Source organism: Liolophura sinensis, chromosome 6 (assembly GCF_032854445.1).
Source record: "Liolophura sinensis isolate JHLJ2023 chromosome 6, CUHK_Ljap_v2, whole genome shotgun sequence".
Taxonomy (NCBI): domain Eukaryota; kingdom Metazoa; phylum Mollusca; class Polyplacophora; order Chitonida; family Chitonidae; genus Liolophura; species Liolophura sinensis.
This window is the reverse complement of record NC_088300.1, coordinates 5,278,164-5,299,651: the sequence shown is the minus strand read 5'-3', so window position 1 is coordinate 5,299,651 and position 21,488 is coordinate 5,278,164. Positions and strand designations below refer to the sequence as shown.

Below are 21,488 nucleotides of genomic sequence, written 5' to 3'. Positions count from 1 at the left end.
TAATCTAAAACTTAGTCCATGAGTAAGTTACTCATTATGCCTCATTCTGAGCAATCTATTGATCTAAGAAAATGTTTCCAAGGTAAGATGATATCCTGCTGGATTAATGTAAGTTTCAGCACCAAAGGTAATATTTTATGACTTTTATTTGCCCCTAAAAATGCACCTTCTTTTAAAATTACACTTTAATACACCAGTAACACCAGAATATCAGCGAATGCGATAAGGAAAAACAAAAATTCTTAAAAATCCCCATTTCGATGAGACTTTGTAACTCTTCTTACTTTTCTGACATTTCTATGGCCACAAAAACATGTTATACAACAAACTATTATTGTCTGTACACTTAACTGTCCTTTCTTATCACAAGTCATTTCTTCAACAACTGCAGCATTGGGTTAGCTCTCATAAAACTTAACAATTTAGACTAACAGATTAACAAGCTTATCAAAAAGTTACGTTTTTGTTTATATTACACGTATAAAACAAACCTTCCTGCTTAGATTTCATTAATCATTTCAGTCCATAAAACGGAACTGAATTTTCTTTTTCTGGTTTTTATCTTTTTTTGTGAGAAAATACATAAGGACTACAATACCCATTTGCCAATTCAAGAACTAAGTTACCTTTTTCCAAAGTGGCCCCAAATAAAGACTTGGTATTGTTAAAAACAACATAAGTATCTCCCAAACAAAGATAACCAAATGGGAATATAGGTCTCGCTTCAAACAATTTACACATGTTTATACTTTTAAGATATGTCCCCATAAAAATTGGTGATTAACAATAAGTTCACAGAGCGATATCTTTTGGGATGATTTAAACAAACTTAAAAGTTCCACAAACCATTGATAGCTCAAACACTGATCAGAATTTTGCGAAATGGCACACTGTGTATTTGAGCATATGAGTATTTTTATGTATTTAATTGAAAAAATACATAACAACATGCTCCAGAATTTTACACTCATTTGATGGCCGTTCATTCTGAGTAGAAGAAAAGAGAGGGAATGAATAATTACAGCTAAACATCACTTCGACAATACTGCTGCCCAATCAAGACGAGAACAAATTGCTCCATTTGTGGAAGGCTGGTGCTCTTCAATGAGCGTTAGCCTGAGCCAATGGTCACAAGAGAGTCGTCGATCGCTTATTGTCACCAAGGCCCCACACACAGTGAGAGCAGGCTAAACTACAAATACCAAGGCTGGGTTCGAACTCGCGCCTGGTTTGTCCTGGCAAGCGCACACATCTTTTGGTGTTTGATGCCGAAGGTATACATCTATTAACATACAGTTAGACTACCAGAAAATCCAGACAGCTTTTAAGATTTGTTGCAGAAGTACCTTCGCACACAAAAGTTGATCTGGATACAACATAAATAATGTGCATAATAATAACAGATGTGAATGGGTGTCACATGGAAATCAACACATTTCAACATGCTTATGACAAAATTATGAACAAATTTAAAGGTGGAGAAAACATAAAAATGACAAAGTTCAGATGAAAGAGTGCGAAAAGTTAGTCTTAAATGTGGTCTTTAATGTTTATTCCGATTTTTCCTTGAAAAACACTTGAAAATAATTTTTGTATGGTGGCTAATAGGGACCACCTTTTGGTATTTATAGTTTTTGTTTAATACTGTCATAAATGAGGATGTAATACAGAATTAATAAATATTTTTGCACTAGAATTTGTTCTCATCAGCTAACAAATGTAATAAACTTCAATTTGGATCATATTTTTGTCTATAACATGTTCATAAATATTATCATAATTTAAGTTAAATGCATATGTTTCGATACAAACATTAAACTTACATTCAAAAAAATTTATTAGACAAGTATTACATCCTTATTTAGAACCTTATTATGTAACAGCAATAAATACCAAAAGTTGGTCCCAAAAACCCACCATAAAAAAATATTTTCAAATACCCTCTTCTCTTGAAAAAAAAAAAAGACCCCAAAAATATAGCAAATAAGTTTTCACGCTCTTTCATCTGATTTTGGAATCATTTCTATGTTTTCTTCTCCTTTAAAGCACACTGGATGACACAGTTATGTCACACAAAATGGACACACGCATTTCATAGAAGTAATCCACGATTCCTGCATCTTATCCCTGATTCCCTGAACTTACCATTTATACTGATCATCACTAGTGAAACAATTTCACAAAGCTAGCACGAGGTCCTCAACCATAACAAAGCGTGGACCCGGAGATGTGGCGCTAAACACAAACGCCAAGTACTTGATATTTCTTAAGAGCACCCATTTTTGTCAATTTAACTGTTAGACACAGTATTACTAACCAAAGGGTACATGGTTCAAGGGAGACAACTGTGGTGAGGTATTTCAAATAACAATACAGTAAAGAACTATCTTTCTTGACTAACCATAGTTATGATCTAGTGATACAAGGCCTTCTTTTCAAATTTTTAAAGTACACATTTCCTCATAGTGGACACCAGGTTGCCAAATCACACCAATTTATTGTCTGAACTAGTTTTTGTCTGTGTAACAGATATTTTAACTGTGTAAATCTAGACAGAAATGATATGCATAATGACAGTGAAAACATCGTGCATTACCACAGCTCACTAATCTCCCCCTTGTTCCTGGGGAAAAGATTATAAATAATCGCTATATCATAACATTATTTGCTGAGAAATACATGTAAATGCCTACAGGTGTATTTTAACATCTACTGCAGAGATGTTATTCAAAAACTTTACCCAGAACATTATACATCAGCTACACATGTGGGACAGGGACGTTTAAACTGTAAATGCAAGTCTTAAAGAGTAATAAAAGGAAAATATTTATTAAAAATTCGACATCAGAGAAAATATATGCATTTTCTTTAAAAATATATGAAAAGGTACAATAAAAGGAAGAGTACCCGAATGGCTTTTTTATGGACGAAAAAATACGAATTTTTTTCATCTTTGATGCATATTTTATGCATTTGGTGGGGAATATTTCATAATGACGTCAGGATGAACATACTGGGAACACAGGACAGGCTTAGTATCCCCAATTTGGGCTCTCCCCCAACAATGTTGGGCCTTACAAAAGTCACCTCAGTTTACAGCCATTTTTACCCTGATAAACTCATAGGCTTTTTCGTAGTTTTATGTTAGTCCACATCATACAATGTGTAATAATAATTACAAATCAAGCATTTCCTGTCTCCTTGCACTATTATTGTTTGACAGGAGAGCTCACATACACATACAGTAGGGTGTACAGTAGAAGTCTTCAGAAACTAGGGACATATACTGGCATTGTTTCAATGGTTAAAATATTTTGTAAATACAAGTACTACTATTAGTGTGTTATATACATTACACAAGTCAAACTATAATACAAAAACAAGAATCTTGATGACAGGTAAGACAAGTTTCAAAATTATCACCTACGAGCCAATACAGATTTGGGTTTTATATCTATGTAATAAATATTTCAAACAGAAACAAAATTTCTGCATGTTTTGCATTTGACTGGTGGCTTGTGAAATAGCATTTACATATTTCAACAGGCGAAAATGAAAATGAATATGAGTACAGTTCTGAAGTCTAAAGTTATAATCCCTACAGAAATTTTATGAAAACAATCAATATAAGCCTTTCAGTCAGTGTCATACGCCAGGTTTGGTCCTAGCCATTTCTCTGCTGTGGTCAAATCCATACCCTTCCTCTGAGCGTAGTCATATATCTGTAATTTACAGTAAAAATACCATTATTATACAGGTGTATTCACTGTGTACGCAACAAGAGAAATAATTTGAATAGCCGCAAATTGCATAATTTAACCCTTTTTTTAGATACGTACACATTTTTGTTCTTCATCAGATAAAAATCTTAGTTTAAGTTAACATGAAGTGTGCCATAGATAGGGGGGGTAATCCATCAGTTATCATTTTTCTGCTGTCTGTATTTTGACTGACCTGGTCTTTCGTGCATTTGCCAACAGAGAAATAGCAGGAGCGAGGGTGTGTGAAGTAGAGACCTGAGACGGAGGCAGCAGGATGCATGGCAAGAGATTCTGTCAGAGTGATGTCAGCTGTGTCAGCTCCCATCAGTCTCCACATTGTCTCCTTCTCTGTGTGGTCAGGCTGACTGGGGTATCCAGGGGCGGGGCGAATTCCCTGGCAACATGGATACATGCTCACTTGATTGACAGACAGATACATGTATATGAGCGAATGACATGTCTAATTTAGCCTTGTTGTATAACAATGACTGTTTGGGCAGCGAAACTCGTAAAGGCTGACACTTGTATTTGTAAGACTTTACATGACAATTTCCCAATCCTGGAGCATATGTAGGATTTGTTAGATTTTAACATTTTCACTCACCACTGAAAATCAAACTCCACATAAGTACATCAGACCAGCACAGGTTTTCTCCTGACCTACCTGATATTTGATCTTGTGCAGGTCTGAAGCTTTCATGGCCTCCTCTGTGTTGTAGCCCCACAGCTCCTTCCTTACTTTCTCATGAAGCTCTTCTGCAAAAGCCTGAAACAGTACATCGTAATAATAAATGTCTCTTAGAAAAAGTCAGATGTCATATCACCAACCAGGATACTCTAGATGTCATATCACCAACCTGGATATTCCAGATGTCCTATCTCCAAACTGGATACTCCAGATGTCATATCACCAAACTGGATACTCCAGATGTCATATCACCAAACTGGATACTCCAGATGTCATATCACCAAACTGGATACTCCAGATGTCATATCACCAACCTGGATACTCCAGATGTCATATCACCAAACTGTATACTCCAGATGTCACATCACCAAACTAGATACTCTAGATAGCATATTTGACTGAATAATAATTTTACATGCAGACTGGTAGGCGACCATTTATAGAGGAGCCCTTAAAAAAGTACATGCCAAACTGAAGGTCAGATACAAGCCATCTGTACTTTATCCTGTAAATATACATGTAAGGAGACAAAAAAAAAAACAGATGTTAAGAGAGAACAAAATATGACCAATCAGGCAATGTGACTAGGCAATCCTTCTTACCTCAGCTAGACGATCTGCTAAGGCCTTCACCATTATGATGCTGTAATCATCAAAGTTAGCCTCAAACCTTAAACAGTCCAGGACAGCAAGCTCATCAAACATCGGTCTTAAGACTGAATTGGTAATTATATAGCAAACTAATTATAGCTGATGGTTTATCATGTCATGTGAAAACAGATCTTGTCAAACAAAGTTTTACTCACAATTTGATGACATAAGATAATATATTTTAAACTGTTACCGAATATTTCATTAGTTCTAGCTAGTTCTATTACTGGACGTGTTACAGTTATCAGTGATGTGTTATGCAGCTCAGTAGATCAACCTATATATATTTCCATGACCCCATTCACTACTCTTCGTCATACTTGAAATCAAATTATACATCATAGCAAGATATGTTTATACCCATGTATCATCCATACTGTGAATAGCACAAAATTACTACTTTTCAAGCTGGATTAAGAATTACCATTTTTATTTTCACGTGGGTTGTGAGTTGAGCATGTGCAAGCCAGTACTTGTATAATAACTACAATACACATTCCTTCCCTGTTTTTAACTACCAAACCTGTATGTCCCCTTCAATCTGAATAACACCATAACTACCTACTGGTCCACATTGGTACCACAACAACGCAGACATTCCATACTACTTAGTAGAATATATGACAAATGTGTTGTTTAACCTGTCCCTTAGTTCTCAAACACAACTGTTTAGCCTCTGTGATGCTTACCCTTTACACATTTCTGCCACCCCGTGTCCTGCTGTCACAGCAAACATGCCAATGTGGTCGGTCAGCCCTGTCTGTTTGGGGGCCACAAAGTCAGACAGGCAGTAGTAAGGTTCATCTGAGTGGGCGTCTTTTTCAGCCTGTAACAAACACATGTGGTCTTACAAAAAAACAAGGAAGAGACTGGTGCTGAAACGTCTGAACATTCTGAAACTCTCAGGAACTGCCAAATAAATCTCCCTAAATCCTGAATTTTCTGCCTGTTTCTTATCATTTAACAACGTAGAACATCCATTTAGTGTAACAATAAAACAACCTGTGAGTAGTAAATAACTGAGACACAAAGACCTGGGCAGGGGACAAAGAGGTACATGTGCCTGTACAGGCATATATAACACAAACCTGTTGTCTTAGGCCATAGAACCTGGCTGCCACTGAAGAGTCTTCATTATACAATTCTATGTCATCACCAACACTGTTAGCTCTCCAGAAGCCGACAACACCACTGGCACGAAGCAGTTTGTTGTTGATTATCTTTGACAAAATGGTCTGGGCATCTCTGAACACTTTCTGAGCTTCCTCACCTTGGACAAGAAAGGAAACATCATTAGGCACAGACTACATCAATGTACACGTGTACTGAATTTTCGACACTGAAATAACTGTCTCAAACTTGGTAGCTCAGGTGGTGTCACTGTTTTGTGATAGTTATTTTCAGTGCTGGAAATTCAACATACACATGTACAGCTGTAGTACTACAGATGTACTACAAAATATTACAAACATCAACACTGTTTACTAAAACATAAAACTGAGGTGAAAACCATAATACTCTAATAATACTCACCTGCCACTGTGTTTGAATTTTTAATTCATTCTTGTTCTGAAGTTTGGCAAAGTTTGTTTTTAATTTATGACAGATTATAAGACAGGATACATAGTGGATAAACTTACTCTGTGAACTACACATGTACTCCACGAAATATATTTATACACAATACGGTGTTTTCCCCCCTCAATATGCATGCAATGTTCAGGAACCTAAATTAATTCAAAACACATGATAATACACCCACCAACATCTTTGTCTTTGAATATTTTGGGGTAACCTCTATTGGGGTACTTCCCTCTCAGCTGCCAGACATCAAAGAATGGCTTCCAATCAATGTATGGGATGAGTAGGGATAGATCATAGTCTTTGTACACCCTCAAGCCTGTGAACGATGGGGGAGCTGGAAGAGAAGCATTTATCTAGCCTTATTCCTTTTAAATCACAGCAATCAGCTCTATGGTTGGAGGTTAATGGCCAGGCCTTGAGTGACACACTCATATAAAAGGCTTACAGCACAGAGTAAAACCAGAGAAACGATGACAGTTTGATAGCTGTCAAAAGGTCACACATAGTGAAATACAGCCTCGTCACTTTATCCTCAGGGTAAGGTTTTATTCTGTTCATGTAAATTCTTAACTAGTAGCTAATTACATGCCCTTTGATCCTGCAGAATTAGGTAAAAAGTAAATGTAGTGTTGTTATCTGGAATCTATTAGAGGTCAGTTGTGTAGAATTACTCAAAATGCTGAGTTGTCATCACATTTAATAAACCATACCATGAGAACAATGCAAAGAGACCAGGCTACATGGAAAAGCACCGGATAAATTTACAAGGTATACATGTACCTAACGACAAAAAAATACTGGAAGGCAAACTTCAGTATATTTTCTTCCCAGAAACATTCTGTTCACAGCCTGTGTATAACATCACTTGACAAGTTTCAATGATTTGTAAACCAAGAACATGTTACAATTATGATGACTGGCACAAGTATGCCTTAGATAAATCTTAGAAACCCTTTGTGTTCAGATGTTCAATCTTCAACCTCTCAAGAACCCAAGAGTCCATAGCCCCACAATTACCTGTATGTGGTTGCTATACATGGCTGTCTACCGTACTCTTACCTGCTGGAGGTTCAACATGCCAGTCTATCACCAGAGCTTTACTCCTTGCCTGCTCTAATGACAGATACCTGCGATCCTGACAACATTAGAAGAAAAAAAAATAGTAATTTTGTAAATGTATGTAAATGAATTTACAGATGATACATACCGTATTTTGTTGAAATAACTCTGCATACTCCACACCCTCTGCACAGATACACATATATAACAGAATAAAAGTAATAGCTTTGAGGCCAGCAGGCATTTCTTGACAGAAGAACATGCATACCCGTACTGTTCTTTTGGATTGCAGCCTTCTGTGCTCCATTTATCATGCAACAATCACATATATATATCAATTTTCAAATATTTTCCCCTCTTTACGATTCTGAAATTTTGAATCTCAGATTCAAGCTTGTCTTCATCTTCTCATTCTTGATGGCATTACTGCACTACTCATCCATGTTTTACACATCACTGTAACTTAAAAATTTGTATCTAATTTAACACCATTCATGAAAACCTTCTCAATTTTCATCTCCTGCTGACCACAACACAATACAACCTTTATCCTGTTACGAAATTCTTCACAGTTGTTAACTTTTTGGGTTTCACAGATTCCAATCAAGAGAATCACGATGATTCTCACCTCTACAATGAATTTCCTCAGTTTTGGCAGTCTTACCTTCAGGGAGTCATAATGCTCATCTCTAATCTCCTCATATTCCTCACTCACTTCCTCCAGAAACTCCTCCCGACAGATATCATCCAGTAACGAGGAGCACTGCAAAACAGACACATACCACTATCTTTATTCACTGATCAACCATTTCCTTAAACAAATCCTGATTTATGCATAAAGGCAGGCAAAAACCTGCGCTTTCAAAGTCGTAAGTTTTGTCATTGCTTAATCTCACGCAACAATCTTTCGAAACGATTTACAGAACCATTCTGACCTCTTGCTCACGCACTTATACCATGCAGCAAGAAGTATAACTGACATCACAATACTCACCACTACAACACTTTTTGATGCATCTAAAACATGAATTGTTGGTGACGAATATCTGGGAGCTATTTTCACGGCTGTATGTGTCCTGAAAGAATAATATCATCATAAACTACCTAAAAGGACATTATTTTCCTTGTTCATATTGTTGCAGAGCAAGAAGTTCTACTCAAATTTTTCTGTACAATTATGAATTATATTAATGTACATTCTCAACAATTTCAGAGGCTCACTGACTAATCACAGAATCCTCCTCCAAAGATCACACTTTGGGTGATACTGACATTCCAGCTGTAGTATATGGGCCTAGAGTCATTACAGACAAGTTTAAGACAAGCAGAGGCTTTTCAGTCTAGCCATTTTTTCATTGTGGTATCAAGTTTTTGAAAAATTTTTTACTTTTACTTCAGTTTTTCTCACAGATGGGATGCATTCAGCAAATGCACTTACAAATGCCATAGACCAACCTTAATGGCATAATGGCTGCCTTTATGTTACTTCTACATGCAGCTTCCATTTTTATAGTTTATCCTTGCATGTACAGCAATGGAAAAACAGCGAATGTGCCCAAAAATGTTGAACCACTTAGCAAGCCATGGTATGAAGACTGCAAATGGATAGCACATGGTATCCATACACATTGTTTCAGGTTTAGAGCCACTTTCTCACTTTACAAACACGTGTAAAAGTAATATAAGTACATGCATACGTACACCATATTTGTGAAGGGTGGATTTCAAATATTTTCACTTTTCCTACCATCATGTTGAGTACTTCAAGCCTGACAAAAGCCTTAATGAGAGCACAGAGAAACTGACCAAGCAAAAAGTGGATCCAAGAAATATTCAGGGTTTGTACAGGATCTTTAAAACCCAGGAAATGGAAAGCGATTTTTCCAAGCCTTCTAAAATCATGGGGGTTTGTAGTTGGGTCTATAAAAGCTTTGATCTTGAGATCCAGCTCAGTTAACATACTGTGGGCTGGTTGATAGATTAGGGCACCAAGAGATGCTGCTGTAGTGTAGGGCACCAAGAGATGCTGCTGTAGTGTAGGGCACCAAGAGATGCTGCTGTAGTGTAGGGCTATCTGCCTTGCTATAGAGCTCCCTCAAAATCATACATAACCCAGCCTCATGTGAAAAGGCTTAAGACAAAAGTTGAATGACAACAGCCAAAAAAGGATTTTTAAACAAGATATGTATGTAAATAGCATGCCACTATTAGTTTACTTTCTCCCTATCCACCTGTAAAATGTGGGTTGGCTTTTTGAGTATTACATCAGTACCAGTATAAATAAAATCATTTTTCTGTGAATAATGGACAAGCATGTAACTGGTTACATATCCTTGCCAGCGAGTCTGGTTTCAAACGCACTTATGGCATCTACATTACTGGTCCAGCAACACAGATGTCCAGTTAACCTGCTGCATTGCAGCCTTTTGAGGGAAATAAATTGCTCCAATTCTAAACAGTCCAGAAATACTCTGACTGTGAAACAAAAGGAAGTACTTGATGGTCAACAGTCAAGAAGATAAAAAAAAAATCACAGCAGAAACTAAATGTACAAACTTAGAAGTTGTTGCTCCGCCAATCAGAAGAGGAACTTTAAATCCCACCCTCTCCATCTCCTTGGCAACATGAATCATTTCATCTAATGATGGAGTAATTAGCCCAGAGAGACCAATGAAGTCTAAAACAGCAAACAAATAATGCACCACTAAGTAACAGGTAACATTAGATGGCATCTGAACACAAATATTCAAACAGCCTGTAACTTAGTCACTATTAATTATATAATTTAATCAATTAACTGAAGCCAATAACATCAGAATTCAGGACATGTTAAACTAGTAATAAGGAAGAGCTCATAAGTCGGAACGTCGGATCGGGCAGGGTGGCGTGCTGATGTAGGATCCCTGCCATTTGTGGCCAATCTCTAGAATAGGCGGCGGGCTGTGTAGGCATAACCGGCAGGTCAAAATGACCACACACATGCATGGGATGGGCTTTGACAGGAGACAAGTCAGTCTCAAACAATCAATTCCATTCAAGCTCAATCTAAATCTAGTCTAGGTGACGGAGATTGGAGTCGAAGACATTTCACATGTCTGACCAAGCAATAAAAAAAAATTTAGGCGAAAGGAAGCATTTGCGGACTGAAACATCCAGACTGCAAGCTTGGTTTTAAATGTTTGTGATTAGTCATACCTGAACATGGTGTTGGCAGGTGTGAAAATGGATGCATACGTAGAGATACACCCATCACAAGCCTCATGTACTACTACATTGCAACAATTTCTAAACTATGCATTTCTGTAAACGTTAATGTTAATTTCTGTAGATGTTAACATTTTTTATGAGCTCACAGTCACGTGTCTGTAACTGACTGCTCAAAGAATTCAACATTAACCAATTATTTTACTTATTTTCAGTGACCCACTCCTTGGAATAATCACAACTGTATGGTTTTGGCAGAAATAATGGTTGATTGGCAACTCATTCAGAATACATCAGGAAAGTTTCCCACACACTGACCTGTACTGAAGGATTTCATTTTGGGGGGGGGGGGGGCAATGTGGGCTATAAAACCGCAATATGCCATCACGCATTCAGATGCAATAGATATAAATAGATGGAGGGGAAGGAAATAACTGTAAATTCAGACTCATGTTTGAAATGTTTTGAACATTGGGATACATGTTGGTAAGAAAATATCTCCATGGCTGATAAAACACTTGTAAACCATATAGGCTCATGGTACATGTGTGGTGACACAAGATAACACCTTGACTTCTACAAGAATTCAAACTGTACATCCAGCTTTTCGACCGTACATTAAATTAAATCCCTGTACAGAGTTTTGTTTATTCACATTGTGTCACAGAAACATTGTGCATATGTAGGTCTATACACTTGTGCATGTATGGAAAGAATCACCTTTTTGAGGCTCACTGTCAGCGACTGAAGACAACCATACTAAGCTGATGGGGACAGAATCTCTGGCTTGTCCTCAGTGGGGAGGAAATTATCGTTTGATGTGACTTGTGGTTTTACTTTCATTGTGAGATGTGCTGCCAAATCTAGTCTAGCAGACTTATGAATTCACATACACCTCTACAGTGAATTACAACATTCAGCAACAGACGGAATGAGTTTATACATATGCAAACCGATTATATTTATCTCCTTGTATCTTAGGCATTTCAGTGAATTCAACCACCACAAAAAAAGGTGGAATTGGGTGTACTTAAGTGATTTCATAACCATGGAAGGTACTGTAACATACATCAGTGGTCGGATAGTTTTATTTATTTATTTATTTGATTTACGCCGTACTCAAGAATATTTCACTTATACAACGACGGTGGTTGGATCATGTCTACAGGTGTAGTGATGGACAAGTCCCATGATTGGGATATGCATATGGTGCCGACTCTGCATTTGTTTATATTTGAATACTCAGTGGCTTACATAGATTGATACCTCAATCTCCACACAATGTATGCTGCTACTAGAGCTTACACTGGTAAGGTGTAATAATGTCTGAGTGTACTGGTATACAAATTAACAGTGTGCAAATAGATTTTATTCCTACGTACCCAGCGCAAGGGAATAGCCCAGAATGTTTGATGCAGAAAGCTATGGCTTGGGCAGAACCTTCATTGTTTTGGAGTCTTTTATTAATTCTACCAAGCCTTTTTGTGTTGTAACAGAATTTCAAACTGATAACTAACAGGATCATACACTTGTGGTTTTATTTTGCAGAAAATCACCAAATAAATATGTTCATGTAGGCCTACAGTATAGCTTATGGACCAAACAAAGAACTTCAACATTGTTTCAAATACATAATCTTCGTGGCAAATTTACAAGTTTTTACAAGCATGGTTTGCTTCCTCAAGAGACCGATGTCACGCTGGCAAGTGTATTTCTGTAGTTGACAATCTGGTATATGTTCACCCATTAAGATGTACCATCTGCTTGAGCGATATTAAAGACTTGCTAAAATATCATTCATGCCAAAACAGTTTGTTTTTTTTGTTTAAATCAGCGGAGAAAAGTAACTGTAAGACTTTGTACAATTTAGATTAGTAAATGGAGTGAATAAGGTAAAGTGTTCAGTTATGTGAGCAGCCTGTAACAAAAGTTGTTGTCCTCATGGCTGAACCAAGTTTCCATCAGTCCTGCAGCCAATCTTCGTACTCCAGCAGAGAGGCAGGAAGGAAAAAGGGAGCAGTCCAGCTGATGAGACATACAACAAAGTGGGCATATCCTTTAGCTCAAGGCATATCCATGCACTGGACACAGTCTGTTCCAGAACAGACAGCTGTCCGTTCCGACTTTTGAGCTCTTCCCTTTATCAACTGTACATATGGGGTATTCCTTCCCACTAAATGTATATCCAGCAATGGTAACAACCCAAATTACTGTATTTCTCCTAAGCTTACCATTTTCATTTGACACATTTTGCTTGATTCTGACTGATTTATCCACCAGAGTTTTTAAAAAGTTTGAGTGATCTCTTATGAGGAAAGCATTAAGACAATGAAAAGCATCATTTACAGGCCAGACATTAGGTGACAGTCTGCTGAACATACCTGCTTTTTCTGCTATGGCTGTCTGTAGAATTTTCTCACATGGACACATCACACCCAGGTCTATCACCCTACAGACAAGAACAATGAATAAAATATACAGATCAGTATTAAGACTTCTAATCTGCTTATCGTTGCACACTTACAAATTCCAACATCAGATTATTAGGTTGAGAATTTAATAACCAAAGGTAAACAGATGTAAAACATTGTGGACCAAAACAGCTGCCTCACAACACACCTTCGAGGAAAAGGTTCACAGCACAAGTTAAAAAGTAAAGTAGTGATAGTGGACATTTACAGTGTACCATCCTACAGGGTTTTAACAAACAACATGTAAACTAGAACAACTGGTTTCAGACCAAGCTGAACTACCAATAACTTACTTGTAGTTGTTACAGCCCAGTACAACACCAACAATATTCTTGCCAATGTCATGTACATCTCCTTTCACAGTGGCCAGCACAATCGTTCCTTGGTATGCAGATTCCTGTGATTAAAGCAGGGAGACAGACATGAACATGAGACTCTTCATATCACAAGGCCAAAGACATTAACTACAATACTGCTTCCATTCATACCATAATGTGAAATTACTCCTACAAATCCAAGTCAATAATTTTGCTGAGAAAGCACAACAAGAAAATAATGCATTCAGGCTAAAACAAAAAAGCTATTTCTTGGCATGTGTATTATACTGTAACAATTACACAGTGTTCATCACGGAAGATATTTCAAACACCATTCTAATGTCTTGTACAAGCCTTAGGATAGTATGTAATGTATCAAGCTTATGAGTCATGACACACACAAAAATGTTTGTGGAGTACAAATGTCTTACCATATCAGTGATCCCTGTGGCCTCCATTCTAGCCTGCTTCTCCGCTTCCATGAAGGGAATCAGGTAAGCCACAGCCTTCTTCATCACCCGCGCCGATTTGATCACCTGAGGCAGGAACATCTTACCAGCCCCAAAAAGGTCACCCACAATACTCATTCCCTGACAAAATCAAGGTAAGCAAAATGTAGGTGATATACAAATCAATTTATCAACCGACAGGAGGATGTACAACTGCAATGTTAGCTACCTCATCTCAACAAGGTTTTTGCATGTACACCTCCTGTATAGACTGTAGATTTGTCAGGTACACGGCAAGATGATGTGTTTTATCCTCATTTCCTCCTTAAAGATTCGCAGCCAACAAACATCAAATAAGTTAAATAGTTTGGCATACAAAATAAATTTATCACAAGCCTACAAATGTATGTGGTGATATCAATTTTACTTCTTCTAACCCAGAAAGACTTTACTCCACTCAAATGTTCAGGAGCACTAAATTGATTTAATGTACTGTTAATCATGTCTAAAAACTTGACATGATTAGCAGAATCTAGTTTTCTACAGCCCTTGTGTACATCTGCATAACAAGGCTTTAAACAGCCTTACAAAGCCTCAAGAAACTTCACCCAATTTTTTTCTGGCATGTAAGTCACTTTGCAGTAACAGAGAAAAAGAAATTGTATGTGGCATATCTCTGCACTTATTTTCCTGCGCTTACCTTCATCAGTGGGCCTTCAATAACATTGAGAGGTCTTGGGTAGAGGTCAGTGTTGGCTCGCGCTTCCTCCGTGTCCTCCACAGCATATTTGTCTATACCCTGAGAAGAAAAGTGTCACCAATGTGGTGCTTCACAACCTGACCATGTTATTACAGTCTAATGGGAGTGACAATGGTTGCCAAACAAATACAAATGTCTCGGCCTGTAGTTCTTTAAAATGTACAAGTACATGTAGTTTATCTCTACACCTATACTAGTGCATTTATTAGACAACTAAACATGAATATTTAAACATTTCTCTACAAGTCAACAATAAAATCGCTGCTCAAAATGATGTCACAGAACAGTATGGTAAAACAGAATAAATACTCTACTGAAGTCAGTGTGAAGAATAGAGTACATCAGGACACAGGTACAACACAAGACAGCTGGCAATTGGGAAATCCAAGCCGCCAAAATTATTGATGGTGACTGTATACTTTGGGCTGGTGCTATAACGGCTAACATAAATGTGTCAGCCTTTAAGCACTGACATCAAATTCGCCTTGCGAAGCGTGATGATTCGCATGAATTTAAGTTTGCATAACACAAGCCACACTTCGCGGCACACAAAATTTTATACAAACTGGGAAATATTTAGGGTTACTGCACAGAAATGAACAAGCTATGAGAATGACACAGCCCATAAAGTATCCTAAACTTATGCAAGGACTGGGTTGGCTCTCAAATCTGATCCAACGTCTGACATTCACCAAGTAATCTCTGAGTTTTATGATTCTCCTCAAATTAGTTTTCAAGATATGAGCAAATTCCAGAAAACAGTTACTGCAAAAAAAAAAATAAAAAAAAGTAAGTTTGACCTGAGGGCTTGCATGTTTAATGTAACCTGTGAGTGTCATGATTCTCTTTTTAGTAATTTTCAAGACATAAGAACCCTCAGAAAGTGATCATTATGTACCATACCTTTACATGCCATATATTTCTTAAGACACACAGGTTTATAATTACAAATCAAGATTGAACACTGTGACTTCAACTGCTGCAATTAATACCACTAGGTTACTTTACCACCAGGCCTTCATCACGTCCTAACATCTCACCTTGACATCCGCTTCGGGACATCTAGATCCAGGATCAATCCTTGATCGAGTCACACCTAAGACTTTAAAACAGGAAGTTGTAACTTCCTCGCTTGGCGTTCGGCATGAAGGGGATATTGCAACAACTGGTTGACCCGTATCAGTATAATGGCTCCGGCGGGGCGGCTTCCTTACCTTTGGTAAGTCGTCTCAGTGAAGCAGCACTAAATAAAAGAGCGGTGGAAATCCGTCCTGCATCAAGGAGGCACATTACACGTACATGCACCCTAATGATTCCTTCGTCGTCATATGACTGAAAAATTGTTGAGTACGACGTTAAACCCCAAGCACTCACTCACTCACCTTGACAAGAGCATAGGACAGTCTTTCTTCAACTGGTTTTTTCCTCCATTCATCGCTGATTGCTGCTTTCTTTGCATCTTTGCCCAAACTCTAATAACAAATCAAATATTACACCAGAACGATGAAAGTTTTCACTAATGATATTACAAAGTAATTACTGCCTCCTATATCTCATTCACACAGGCAAAGTTTAACTTGTTTAATTTGCGAAAGTGGATTTGAGCCAGTTTGACGTCGCCTGTGTGAACGCAAGGTGGGAGCATTTAATCTAGTTTATTTAACCCAGCTAACAAACTTGACTTTAAGCCGGTTTCAGGACTTGAGTCTGTGACATGTGAACGGTCACTGGATCAAATGTCCTGGATATGTTGGTCAGGATGATGTTGCAATTATTAAACTGGCGTAAATCTGACTGTGTGAAAAGACAAATCCCTGAACTGACTTAAAACTGACTTCGCAACAGGGTCATGTGAACTCAAGCATTTTTACACATCGCTTCGATTTAAATGGGTTCAAGTATATCCCGATGAAATTATGGCCGTGTGCGTGGGGTATTATACAATGACATTCACATTCATGTTAAAAGCTAGGGAAAAACTTTCATATACACATAAAGACCACGTAATCAACTCTACAGGTGTTCGCTGTCACTTAGTCCCACGAAGAACCCTACAGGTAGTCCCTCCAAGAACCCTTCAGGTGCTGTCTTTCACTTAGTCCCCCCAAGGATCCTACAGGTGACTTCTGTCACTTTACCCATCAACAAACCTACAGGTGCTGTCTGTCACTTAGTCCCTTCAAGAAATCTACAAGTGCTGTCTGTCACTTAGTCCCACCAAGAACCCTACAGGTGCTGCCTGTCACTCAGTCCCACCAAGAACCCAACAGGTGCTGCCTGTCACTCAGTCCCACCAAGAACCCAACAGGTGCTGCCTGTCACTCAGTCCCACCAAGAACCCTACAAGTGCTGTCTGTCACTTAGTCGCTCTAAGAGCCCTTCAGGTGCTGTTTGTCACTTAGTCCCGCCAAGGATCCTACAGGTGAAGTCTGTCATTTAGTCCCATCAACAACAAACCTACAGGTGCTGTCTGTCACTTAGTCCCACCAAGAACCCAACAGGTGCTGCCTGTCACTCTGTCCAACCAAGAACCCTACAGGTGTTGTCTGTCACTTAGTCGCTCCAAGAGCCCTTCAGGTGCTGTTTGTCACTTAGTCCCTCCAAAGATCCTACAGGTGAAGTCTGTCATTTAGTCCCATCAACAACAAACCTACAGGTGCTGCATGTCACTCTGTCCCACCAAGAACCCTACAGGTGCTGTCCATCACTTAGTCCCACCAAGAACCCTACAGGTGCTGCCTGTCATTTAGTCCCTTCAAGAATCTTCAGGTGCTGTCTGTCACTTAGTCCCTCCAAGGATCCTACAGGTCACGTCTGTCACTTAGTCCCATCAACAAACCTATAGATGCTGTTTGTCGTTATTTCCCATACCCAAGTGCTTAGGACACAGTCGAGTCGGACCTTAAGCTCAGAATAAGCCAGGAGTTTTCCATGAGGCAGATAAAGTGACATAACTCAGCATAAGGTATGAGTTTTCCATAAGGCAGGTAAAGTGACATACCTCAGCATAAGCTATGAGTTTTCCATGAGGCAGATAAAGTGACATACCTCAGCGTAAGTTAAGAGTTTTCCATGAGGCAGATAAAGTCACATACCTCAGCATAAGCTAGGAGTTTTTCCGTGCCTTCAGGGTCTTTGTCCCACAGCAAATTCTCGCACAGCTCTAATAACTTGGGCTCAATATCATCATACACAGGCAGACAACCAGCATTGACTATGCCCATGTCCATGCCAGCCTGAAACACAATTCAAAACCTTGAAATATTCCATCAATTATCTTGTCATACATTCAGATATTGTGTTTGTTCTAATGAATATTACTACACAGTTCCAAACACTGAGGAAATACATACACAAAATGCATGTTAAGTTTATGCTGTGGTCGTAATGTTGATTGATCTACATGTTGATTTCACTTGGGCATGAGCTGATTGGTGTTTTATACACCATTCAAGAATATTTAACTTTAATACATTGTACGAAGACTATCAGGTGTATGAGTGGAGGAACTGGTTAGAGCCACGTACCTCACCTTCTCAGGTAGGCTACCATACATGTACATCCAGTCTTCTAACTACATGTAAGACTGAACCTGAAAGAGCTGGAGTCAAACCTACGACCACATTGGTCAACAAATTTTCAATCACTCACAAGCTCTGGATATATAATTTCATGAGAAGTAACATTTCAGCCTTTCAACTCAAGCATCGCTCTTTATGACATGTTTTGGGAATTGCAATTTTTATCGAAAATTCCCATGGCTGACTTTTTGTTTAAACAGAAGCCTTTGTAGCATTAACAAGCATGAACGCTGAAGGTCTGGATCCATAATGACTTGTGACCAGATTCTGCTCTTCAAATAAGGGGAAAGAATATTCTAGATTATGTACAGTTAGCCATTATCATAGTTCTTAACCAGCTGATCATGCAAGTTATCTGTCAGCACTGTGTTATTCCAAGAATCTTCCCACTGACACATGGAGAAAGACACATGGAGAAAGGCACATGGCCATGACAAGTCACATAGCCCACTTGTGCAGCCACTTCGGTTCTTATTCACTTAAAAATTGTAACTTAAAGTGTAAGACTGGACCCTTGTTATGTTTATGTTCACTGAAAGACTATAATTCAAAATATCTTAAACCATCATTACAATTTTTTAAAATATTTTTTCAACCCAGTCAAACTCTATTGAAAACTTGATCTTGACAAAGCTTCCGAATGTCACCATTATAGAGAGGAATGTGACATCACATTTACTCTAGCTCACTAATGTCGAAGGTATTTTCCATATCATAGTCTGTGGAATGACCTTTGGCAGAAAAAAGTTGTGGATATTGGTCATAAAAGCCAAAGGGATTAATCAATTATGGATGCTGTCCTGAAAATCACACACATTGGAATGATAGCCCTGTTATTTCTTCCACTGTTTGAACTATTTACCACTTCCTCAGCTGACGTCCCACTCACAAGGCCAGTGTGTCAATTTGGGGTGTATGGAGGGGACAAAACGATATAAAACGGTTTCCTTCGTGGGTAGACTGACTTATCCTGTCTATAAATACCTTATGTGTTAAGACTGGACCAGTATTTTTGAGAAATCGAAAAATTTCTAGATACTTTTTAGAAAGCTTGAGCACCCTGATTCTGAATGAAATATGTTTAAGAAAGGGCCTGTCTTTCCTTTTAAAGCATAAGGGACAAATCTTAGTATTTCAGAAGGTCAGTTCTCCTCATAGCTATCATCAAACTAATCTGCTTTGTGAAGCACTTATGAACAAAAAGTTGTTACAGTTGACTGCTGCCCCAATCGGACTGGCCACAAAATTTGACTCTGAAGTTTAGTGAAAATCTGCAGAATATCATTTTCTATAGGCTGTGCCAAACTTTTTAAATGAATTTAAAATCTTAGAAACAAATAGCGATGGCAAAATCTGAAAACATGTGTGAAGTGATCAAATCGGGTTGTTCAATTGGTTACCTAGTTTCAGACTAAGGAGATCAAAAAATTGATTGCGGGGAGACAGCACACTGTTGAGCCCAGGGTATGCTATTTTGAGGCCTCTGTAAATAACAGTGCTAAAGCTTCATTCCCTCAGCAGGCCCTACTGATCACTACCAATCACCTCACCTTTATAGCGTGATACAGGAAAACACTGTGCATTGCTTCCCGCACTGTCTCTTTGCCTCGGAAGGAAAACGAAAAATTTGACACTCCGCCACTCACTCTACATCCAGGTAATGTGGACTGTCAAGTACAATAATAGCTTGTGGTCAGAAATCTACACTGTTTTTGAACATATGCACTGGTACATGTGATATTTTGATACTGTAATGTACATGTATTGATATATCCTCGTGTAAGTTCATCACTGTCAAAAGTTGTCTTTCCCTCAATCTCAATCAGATCCTTGTAAGTTTTCCACATACAAAGTGCAAAGCAATAACCATGTAGAGGTATCAGTGACAAAGGGAACACTCAAATCATTGATTTTAGCATTAAAGCCAAATATGTTCCAGTCCTGGTCCAATTGCAGAGCTTACTTTGATAAGTTTAGTAGCCTCAATAAACTCCAGCCCATATTTATTGTGCTCTTCCATGCCTGTGGCAATGGTGAGGATGTTGGGATCAAAGATAACGTCACACGGGTTGAACTTCACTTTGTCAACCAGGATACGATAGGACCGAGTACAGATCTCCACTTTACGAGCAGCATCAGTAGCCTGGAAAGAAAATCACACAGGTGCATGTACAGAGGCCAATATTCATTCACTGATTGCTTTTAGTATACTGAAATTTCCAACATCATTTTGACACTTTAATACAGAGCCTATGAGTCTACACAGAAAGCACTCGGAAATCAAGAGACAAAATATTTATCTACATAATGAGAAAATGGTGACCAGGCACTAAAAGGTGAACTTAACGTTGTGTTGTTATCTTCAATCAAGGATGGAACATATACAATAACAACAAGTACTTTAACAAATCTTACACTCAAACACACATAATTTGTACTACTACCTGCAAAAAGTCTAAAATTCAGTAATTAATTTAACATAAAACATAACTGAGACAACAAATGATTTGGACAAAAAAGAACGTAGCATTACCTGCCCCTCTTCGTCAAAGGCCATGACAACAACAGCTGCACCGTAGCGGCGGATCATCGTGGCTTTCTTGATAAAGTCCTCTTCCCCCTCTTTCAGACTAATGCTATTCACTATACACTTTCCCTGAGTACACTTCAGTCCTGCCTCCACCACAGCAAAGTTAGACGAGTCTATACACAATGGCACCTAGAAAAGCAACACAGGTTCTAGTTGTACAAAACCTAAACATGCGGCAAATCAGAAGTGCTATATGTGTACTGTGTATTAGGACTACCTCACTCTTTTCATCCCTCTGGAAAACAATTCGTTACTGCCCAAAGAATTCTATTTGTTAAACACAATTTGTGACTTTTTCCTTCAAAACAATGTGAGTGTTACAATTTACTGCTGAAATAATGTGAGTGTTACAATTTACTGCTGAAATAACTTTT

At 38.2% G+C, this 21,488-nt stretch overlaps 1 protein-coding gene across 1 annotated transcript in view; it reads right to left on the bottom strand.

Moving 5' to 3' along the window:
* Positions 1-2,147: 2,147 nt before the first annotated feature.
* Positions 2,148-21,488, bottom strand: part of LOC135466258 (methionine synthase-like) — a 32,253-nt gene continuing 12,912 nt past the window's right edge. Inside the window, exons 15-34 of the mRNA XM_064743669.1 lie at positions 21,058-21,243; positions 20,488-20,667; positions 20,075-20,191; positions 18,039-18,179; positions 16,326-16,415; positions 14,884-14,982; positions 14,166-14,324; positions 13,711-13,814; positions 13,328-13,395; positions 10,299-10,419; positions 8,737-8,818; positions 8,407-8,505; positions 7,743-7,818; positions 6,862-7,017; positions 6,188-6,369; positions 5,789-5,925; positions 5,052-5,118; positions 4,426-4,527; positions 3,955-4,155; positions 2,148-3,722 (exon numbers count right to left, since the gene is read on the bottom strand). Of these exons, the coding sequence (XP_064599739.1) occupies positions 3,636-3,722; positions 3,955-4,155; positions 4,426-4,527; positions 5,052-5,118; positions 5,789-5,925; positions 6,188-6,369; positions 6,862-7,017; positions 7,743-7,818; positions 8,407-8,505; positions 8,737-8,818; positions 10,299-10,419; positions 13,328-13,395; positions 13,711-13,814; positions 14,166-14,324; positions 14,884-14,982; positions 16,326-16,415; positions 18,039-18,179; positions 20,075-20,191; positions 20,488-20,667; positions 21,058-21,243 (2,454 nt within the window). The 3' untranslated portion in view covers positions 2,148-3,635. The remainder of the gene's footprint in view (positions 3,723-3,954; positions 4,156-4,425; positions 4,528-5,051; positions 5,119-5,788; positions 5,926-6,187; positions 6,370-6,861; positions 7,018-7,742; positions 7,819-8,406; positions 8,506-8,736; positions 8,819-10,298; positions 10,420-13,327; positions 13,396-13,710; positions 13,815-14,165; positions 14,325-14,883; positions 14,983-16,325; positions 16,416-18,038; positions 18,180-20,074; positions 20,192-20,487; positions 20,668-21,057; positions 21,244-21,488) is intronic.